Raw genomic sequence first — 9,326 nt, forward strand, 5'->3', positions numbered from 1 at the left:
TAATAAACCATATAAACTTAATACAAATGACAATTAATAACCACATAAACTATAAAAAAAAAAAGACAATTAATAAACCACATAAACTTAATACAATCGAAAACTCATAAACTACATAAACTGAATATTGATATCCACCATCTTGACTTGGTGATGGACTTGGGTGATAATCTTGAGATGTCATCATCTTGAAATATACTCCTTGTGGCATTCCTTCGTAAAATGTCTTTTTGCTTACCACGTAAGTATTTCTTCTTCTCTGGGAGTGTAGTTGTCGAGGTCCTCCATCATCAAATTAATTTCGAACCTTTCTTGCTCCCCTATCCCCCTTCTTCCTTCATGGCCAAACGCATTTGGGTCGATTCTTCTTGCTGAGAGATATGGTTTTCGTTCATTCTTGCAAATCCGGTAGCAATTTGTGCACTTATCCGATCTTGAGACTTCCTTTTTCTCTTTGTTTCCTTTTGCTTATCTATACCCGGGGGCCTTGCAAAAGAAGAAGTTGGGGTCATTTGTTCAACACCTTCATTGTCGGCAAAATTCACACCTTCAATGATATCATTTGGGGGTGATGAAATAATCTTCCCCATTGTTGGTCCGCATCGATTCCCCACCTCGGACAATCCTTAAGAATGTTCCAAGCATGATGCAACTCAAAAGCTTGATTTTTTGGTGTAGTTTTTGTCTTGTAAATTGCCATTACTTTGTCACCCTATGCAACAAATACATAAAAATAATTAGTTGCAAAATACTATTATGTACATGACAAATAAAATATCAACAAAGAAACTCACAATTTCTGAGGCGCCCCTTCCACTAAGCATGTCAACCATGGCTCTCTCCAAGCTTCCCTTCCACAAAATGCATGCTTTGTTGATAATCTTCCACTGATCATAAACACCACCAGTTTCCCTTCGACCGGTGTTGGAGTTTTCATGGAACTTATCAATGATTTTACCCCATAAAACCTTTTTATTTTGATTCGTGCTGATGACACCATCTTGACTAACAAAAATCCATGTCAAACATAAAACAATATCTTCGTCAAATGTCCAATTACAACCTCTAACATGCTCTTTTTCCATCTTGAAAATTTTGGAAATGAGAAGAAATGGTAGAAAGAAAAATTGGAAGAATTGTAGGAGAAAAGTGAGTTTTGCATGGACGTTTGAATAAATACATAGGTATTTATAGTTTTTGGGTGAATTTTGAGTTAAATAATTTTTTTTAATTATTTTAGCCGCTGGATTTAAATTTGGACCGTTCGATTTTTTTTTACCATTAGATTTGATTATATTCTATCTAAGCCGTTGAATTCAATAAATATATAAGTATAAAACTAAAAAATAATAATAATTTGAACATGGACCATTTGATTAACCAACGATCCATTTAAATTCAGCTATTGGATTGAAAAAAGTAGCCATTGGGCTACATAAATGGCTGACACTCGGGGGGACTACCCCACGTGGGTAGGCTCAGCTGGCAGGGATGCCTAGCGCGTATTTGGCCCAGGATAGGTTTTAGGTTAGTTTTAGGCTATGTATTGGGTTGGGCTTCTTAGGGGAAAGGGGAATTTTAGGTTTGAGGTCAGGGTTGGAGTGAGCCTAAGCACGGAAGTGGTGGAGAGACAGAGAAACGGAAAAAGGATGTTGGGCGCAATCTCCATAGCTCCACCTTCAACGGTTACTTTTCCCTCAAAGCTGCTGTCGCCAGTCTCCAAGTCCTCCTTCAATGGCATGCGAGTCCAACGCCTTTGCCCAAACATCGGCGTTCGTCTTCCGATGGAGTCATCTCCGAGGCCGTGCTCGCCGTCGTCTTCGGTTGTGATGATGGCCAAGAGAGAGGAAGAAATGAAGGAAATCAGGACCAAAACCACCGAAGAAATCAACGAGGAGGTGGTCGACCTCAAGGGAGAGCTCTTCATGCTTCGCCTCCAGAAATCGGCTCGCAACGAGTTCACTTCCAGCGAGTTCAGTCGAATGCGCAAAAGGGTAATTATCTTTTCTTTTTCTTCGAAATTATTTGTCATAAATTAAATGAAATTATGAAATGTGGGCTTTAGTTTCCTTAATTTCTGCGAAAATTATTATGATTGTTCAGAGAGAAAATGATGGGGAAGGAAGTTAGAACTTTCTGATTAGTTGAAATTGGATTTCCAAATTCCAATTCACAGTGAGTAAAGTAAGCATCCCCATTATTTAGAAAAGGGTAAATTGAGATCTAGTTCCGACTTGACTACGATACATGCATTTACTTAATACATTCTCCTTCGAACGAGTCCCTTCATCCATCGGGGGCGTGAGTCAGTGAAACCCGTGTTGTTCTATGCAACCAAAAGAGAGAATATCATATATGAACATATGTTACGGTCCCATCAGGAGGTCTTTGGTCGCCTGGACTTGAGTTTTGATGCGTACACTGTCTTTCAAGTCATCAATGCACCGCCATCTGAGTAGAGATTGCTTGTTTATTAGAATTCCGTTACTTGTTTGCTATCCTTGTGTGCAAATGTGAGTTTTTGGGGTTGTTGCTCTACTTATGTGAAGTTGGTTTTAAATCGTAGATTGCTCGCTTGCTTACTGTTAAACGCGAAAGAGAGATTGAGGAGGGAATTGGTAAGAGGCTATCAAGAAAGTTCGATCGACAATGGAAGAAAAGCATTGTTGTTAGACCGCCTCCGTCGTTGAAGAAGTTGCAAGAGGAAGAAGCAGCTGCAGAAGCTGCTGAGAAGGCTGCATCTGCATGAGCCATATGCAGTATTCGGCAAATACCATGTACTAGTCTACCCTTGAAAATTAGAAATGTCGAATTTTGTTGGTTTAAATCATTTTTCAAATTCTATTTCAGACAATTTGTTTATAACATGATCTGTTGTAGTATAACATGATCAAATCCAGTCGACGTCAAAATTTGTAAACTTCTTTTTAGTGACTTAAATTTTGAATTGCATGTGTCTGGTTTTCCCATCAAGATTAATATACTGGCTTGCGGAGTATTGCTACAATTTCTATGAAGCTCTGTTTAATCATGTAAGAACGCTTTCCTCGAACTCGTAAGCAAGCTGATTCGGCTGATCGAAATCAAATCAGATAACGTAAATGTGTGAATTAATCTGTTGTGGGTACGATTAGGTTGTACTTTTTCTACTTATTGTTAACTTAACACAAAGTTATGTTGATTATTGCAACTGTTAGAGTTCACAAAGGAAAATTCAGACATGTTTATGCAGAAGGCATGATATGGCATGGAGTCCAAAGTGCTAGGTTCATCCATTGATATGGTTGGAGGTTAGCAAATTACAATTACATATAGGTCAAAGAGTTGTTATTGGCACTCTAAAATAAATCGTCCTATACATCACCCTAACGCAGTGAATGTGATACACCCGGACCCGGAATGTCCACTAGGACTCCAAATCGAGCTGTGTTGGTCGACACCTATAAGGTGACGAAACCATAAAGTGTAGTGATGTGGAAAATGTGAATAAATTTAAACCTAAAAGTGCCTAAATACAAGATTGCGCGGTGAGTGGGTATGAACCCATTTCACACGTGATGACAAGCATAAGTACTATATAGTAAAATAGGGTTAGAATTATACCATCGATGGTAATCGTCTACATCAAGATTTGCCAATAATCCTTGTCGGTACAAAAACTCTGCTACTAGAACTTGGAGGGGCGAAAAACAAGGGTGAGTGGGCCTAAAAATAAAGCTTAATAAAAACCTTTTGAAAACGTTATAACCCCTCGCCGTAAAACGTGTATAGTTTTCAAAAAATAATAATACTACGTAAGTACGAAAATGAATGCACAAGTGCAGTGAAAACAGAAGCATGCTATGCTATCTCAGCAATAATAAATGTAAGTCAGGTGTGAAATCTGTCTAAACTACCATGCCAGTTGGAGTCACCTAATGTGACCTGTATGACTGGACCTATTGCTCATCAATTTATGCTACCACACGAGTTGGAGTCACCTAGTGTGACTTGTACGATATGCTGGGTGTAAATATGTACGCTCTATTGCTACGATCACGTGATGACTAGGGATAAATCGCGGGCCACCTACGAGTCATAACTACCTAATGTAGTATGTACGACAGGCTAACACCTACTTGGATCCAAGGCGAGTGTGCGGTGAGGGATTTGAGCATACATGTGAAGGTTGTGCCCTGACCCCAGGCGGGAGCATTAACACCGGGGTGTAGCAATGATGAGCTCTAAATGAATATATGCATGCTCATATAATGCAACCACTTCAATCACATAATAACTTACCTGAACTTACTTGCGCCCCCGTAGGATCATTTGGCATGATCACAAATCTCATCATAATGCAATATTTAAATATAACACCTTTAAATCATGGCATGCTATGCATAACTCAATTCAAAGAATTTGTGGAAACTATAAAGTTTATATATATACTATAAGAAGGACAAAGACCCACTCACCTGAGGTCCGCGAACAATTATCAAATCACGTCTCATAATTCTTATCAATAGAACACATAACTTACATATCCTATTTAGGAAGAACCGTAAGTCGGATTCCCGATCCGTAAGTTTCTAATATCCTCAAATATTACGTACTATAACGTATCAAAGTTCGGTGATAATCCAACGGTCGGATTGTCGATTCATTTATTAACCAAGTGCGGCCATTAATGAAAATATAACTAAACAACAGAAATTTCAAAAACCGAAGGGCTGATTTGGGTCCGGCATGTCGAGGAACCTAAGGAAGGAGCTTGGGTTTTTCCCCCACGCGCCGCCGCATGTGGCGGTCGGCAGCCCCGACTCACCGGAAAATCCAACAACTCCAAAAATTCCCAAATTATACAAGAATGAAGATTGTTTGTACCATACTTGACCAATCCCGAAACTACTGAGCACCGGTCAATGTCATACCGTCAAGAACCCAGAAAAGTTTCCCTGCAACCAGGAGGCTAATCACAGCGCGACACGTGTCAACATCAGAAGCCAATCATAGCGCGACACGCGTCAACATCAGAAGCCAATCACAACACGACACGTGTCAATGTCAGAATGAAACTAGAAACTCTCTTCTATAAATAGAGATCATTCTCTCACAATATTGCCTAATGTCATTTGTAACAAATCATTCACTAGTACTCACTAAAGGAGAGCTTGAACCTATGTACATGTGTAAACCCTTCACAATTAATGAGAACTCCTCTACTCCGTGGACGTAGCCAATCTGGGTGAACCACATACATCTTGTGTTTGCTTCCCTGTCCCTATCCATTTACATACTTATTCACACTAGTGACCAAAGCAATCTAGTGATGGTCACAAACTTAATACTTTCTGTTGTACCAAAGTCCTCACTGATTTTGTGCATCAACATTTGGCGCTGTCTGTGGGAATGACACTTATTCCCACTCTCTTCAGCTTTGTTAAGCTGGTTTCCACCATTCGTACACTCTCTTTTGACCAGGTATCCCTTTCCAACATGGGAAGCGAAGGAAGCCACAACACACGGAATGACACCCCTCTTGCACCTAGTGCGAAGCAACGAAAGAAGGAACAAAAGAAGGTTGCTCTTCAGGCTAAAGTCGATGAGCTGGAGGCTCAGAACAACAAGATAGCGATGAAGAATGAGATCCTCTAAGAGCAGTATGAGAAGGTATTCGAGATGCTCCACAAGGCTAGATATACTAAAACATATGAGCTCATCACCTCTGTGGAAGTCAACCATCAACTGGGTGCCCCCTAACACGGAGGGTCATTTGCCCTCGACATGGGTATTCCTGTTGAGGAGCAAGCTACTCATCGAAATGGCGGCCAACATGAGACCTTTCTCAACCCAGCTGCTTTGACCCGAAGCAGGAGGAGTGGAGGAAGACACCTCCTTATAGAAGGAGTGGAAGGATCGAAAGCCGTCTTTCGTGACTGTTGAGACTTTCTAAAGCAACGTCGAGACAATCTCATCCATGTAAGCTCGAAGATCAATGATCCAAGGGTCGCTGAAAGACTCGGTCGCCTCCTATGTCCTAGGCCGACTACCAATTTATGGAAGGGGAAACAAGTCCTAGAGGAACACGAAGGTATAAGGGACTCAGAGATGTTCCGACATACATACCTTGGAAGTCAGTACGGCGAGTCCAGGGAAAAATCACATGTTCTTGATCAAACCTTCCTACTTCTAAGAGGAGATGGAGATTTACGAAAGAAAGCTCCAGTGGTACATGACTCCACTCAAGACCCTCTTGTCCTACAGCTTCTTAAGGAAGTAAACAAGTTGAAGGCTGAGCGACAAGCTGAGATACCTGATTGGAACCAACCTAGGCCTAGCCCTCTTACAAGGAAGATCTTCGACACCCCCCTACAAGCAAAGACAAAGCAGAAGCTTGGCTTGCAACTCTATAATGGAAATAAGGACCCGATTAAACACATTAACCTCTTTGAGTCCACCATGGCATACCGGATGCACACCGACGAAGAGCGATGCCTTATCTTCCCATCCATCCTCTCTGGCGGAGCTCTAAACTGGTATTGTCGTCTTCCACCTGAGACGGTAGACTCATTTGAGATATTGAGGAAACTGTTTGTCTTTCAACACATTTTCTAGACCGATCGCTTGCACTATGCTGATGACTTGTACACTATTCGCCAGAAGCCAGACGAGTCATTATGTATGTATGTTGGCCGCTTCAGCCATGAGTATTCCCGTTGTGCCGAGGTAGACGACAAGACTACCCTCAAAGCCTTCACGGTAGGCCTACGTGATTGTTTCTTCAAGTACATGATCAATGCCAACACTTGGAAGACTTACTCTGAAGTGATGGCACAGGCTTACAACCATGCCTCTGCTAAGGCAAGGACATATCAAGGGAAACCCCCCACAGCCACCCTTTATCAACAAGTAGGGAATGGAAGCCAGATCCAACCAAATGAGAAGATCTCGACCTTCCAAACGGCAGCGTTGCCTCCCCCTGCCTTACTTAATACTTCGCCAAGTCAACAGACATATCAACCTCAAGGTAAAAGGAAAGATTTCCATCCTCACCAGTCTCATTTTAGTAAAATGAGTAAGGGACACTATCGCAATAACCAAGGGTATCGCCACGATAATGCTCGCCCGTAGGCAGTCAACACAGTGGGCCAAGCACGTGTCAGGATAGGCCCTACCTCGAGGTATGAGACATACAAACCTTTGAACGCCACATGCGTGGCCATTTACCCCAGCATAGCACACCTAATACCGAAGCCAATGCCGAGGCAGTCGGGTTACAAGCCCACGAAGAACATGGGCACGTTTTGCTGCTACCACGAGCATAACGGCCATGACGGCAAGAAGTGTATCACCCTTTGTGATCATATTGAAGCTTTGGCGCGTGAAATAAAAATTGATCGATTCCTTCTTCACCCTTCAAGGGATAATCGTAACCAACGCCAAGTGAATGTGATATATTCTATAAGCGGCGGCACACCCATATATGAATCTTCCAATACAGCCATGAAAAACAGCGAACGAGCTTTAAGGCCTGGCCACTAAGTATTTCACGTGGAAGACATCAGGGGAGGCAAGTATCAAAAACTTAACTGGGATCCAATATGTTTCTACCCTAAGGAAGAAAAAGGTATCATATACCCTCACAACGACCCACTAATCGTGGAGGCTCACATAGCCAACTTTGAAGTACGACGAATCCTGGTAGACATAAGGGCTTCGGTCAATATCATGTTTGTTGAAGCTTTCAGGGCACTTAATGTAGCTGAACACTTGCTCGATCACTCGATTTCTCCTCTGATAAGTTTCTTCGGTGATATCGTGCAATCTTTAGGGAGCATGCACTTACCTTTCACCATTGGTACAGGCCCTTACACAGCTACCATTACCACTAACTTCCTGGTGGTTGATTGTCCAACGGCATACAATGTCATCTTTGGACGCACATGCATTAATAATCTCAAGGCCATGGTATCCACACATATGTTGTTGATGAAATTTCCAACCCTCGACATGAAGGAACCGGTAACTTCAAAAGACATCCAAAGCCTTACTGGCAAGGTGGCAGCCTTACTAGGTTCATTTCTAAGCCCACAGACAGATGTGCTCCTTTCTTCAAAGCACTTAAGGGAAGTAAGAAGTCCATTACATGGACTGATGAATGCGCTGAGGCATTCAAGAACCTCAAAGACTACATGAGTAAAGCCCATCTGCTCTCCAAACCTGAGGTTGGTGACACTCTTATTATCTATCTGTCGGTATTGGCTTCAGCAGTAAGTTCCGTTCTCATTAGAAAAGATGGTAATGTCAAACGGCATGTCTACTATGCTAGCAAGACCATACAAGATGCGAAGACACGATACTCCAACATTGAGAAATTGGCTCTAGCATTGGTCATGTCTGCTCGAAAACTTCGCCCTTACTTCCAAGTACACTCCATCATCGTGCTTACCAATCATCCTCTTCGACAGATACTACAAAGTCCTGACACTTCCGGGCGAATGATCAAATGGGCGATAACATTGGGTGAGTTTAACATCTCCTACCAACCAAAGCCAGCTGAGAAGGGTCAAGCAGTGACAGACTTCATCGCCGACTTCACATATCCTATTGACATTGTTTCTATGCCTAAAGAAGTGGTTTCATTACCCTCGGAAGCTCAGAAATAGAACAAACAGCCCCAGCATGGAGTCTCTATGTTAATGGCTCGTCCAAGCAACAGGGTTGTAGAGCAGGACTAGTCCTTACGACCCCTGACAAAGTGGCGATGAAGTATGCTATTCGTTTCAAATTTAAGGCGTCGAACAATGAGGCCGAATATGAAGCCCTCCTTGCAGGCTTACGTTTGGCCAAACACCTTGGGGTTAACCGAATTGATATCTTCGGTGACTCCTAATTGGTGGTTAACCAGGTCACTAACAACTTTGACGCTAAGGATAGCTCCATGGCAGCATATCTGTCACAAACACAATTGTTGCTCAAGCACTTCCATTACCAGATCACCCAAATTCCTCGAGCGGCAAATAGTCATGCAGATGCTTTGGCTCGCCTCGCCTTAGCGGTGGAAGACAAGATTGGGAGAAAAATTCAGGTCGAATTGTTACCAGCAACAAGCACTATGACTATGGAAGTGTGCAACTTACAACAGGGGGATAGTTGGATTACCCCGATTTATAGATTCCTTGCTCATGGCACCCTTCCAAATGACAAAGTCCAAGCTAAGCAGATTCGATACAAGGCTACCCGTTACTTGATCATCAATGACCAACTCTACAAGCGAGGTTTTAACCTACCATACCTAATATGCCTTACGCCCGCAGAGGCGGAAACTGTCCTTTGGGAAATAC

General features: G+C 42.3%; 1 protein-coding gene across 1 annotated transcript; it reads left to right on the forward strand.

The window, feature by feature from the left end:
- Positions 1–1,526: 1,526 nt before the first annotated feature.
- LOC126626875 (50S ribosomal protein L29, chloroplastic-like) lies at positions 1,527–3,007 on the forward strand. Its single transcript, XM_050296277.1, has 2 exons — positions 1,527–1,994; positions 2,567–3,007. The coding sequence occupies exons 1-2, from the start codon at positions 1,542–1,544 to the stop codon at positions 2,747–2,749; spliced, it is 636 nt and encodes a 211-aa protein (XP_050152234.1). The 5' UTR covers positions 1,527–1,541; the 3' UTR covers positions 2,750–3,007.
- Positions 3,008–9,326: the final 6,319 nt, after the last annotated feature.

The sequence above is a fragment of the Malus sylvestris genome, chromosome 1 (genome assembly GCF_916048215.2).
Source record: "Malus sylvestris chromosome 1, drMalSylv7.2, whole genome shotgun sequence".
In the NCBI taxonomy this organism is placed as follows: Eukaryota; Viridiplantae; Streptophyta; class Magnoliopsida; order Rosales; family Rosaceae; genus Malus; species Malus sylvestris.

What these genes read in the sequence shown, in the direction of transcription:
- LOC126626875 (XM_050296277.1), top strand. Translation starts at nt 1,542, where the DNA reads ATGTATTGGGTTGGGCTTCTTAGGGGAAAGGGGAATTTTAGGTTTGAG. An exon ending in TCAGTCGAATGCGCAAAAGG is followed by an intron (nt 1,995 to 2,566) that starts GTAATTATCTTT and finishes TTTAAATCGTAG; the next exon opens with ATTGCTCGCTTGCTTACTGT.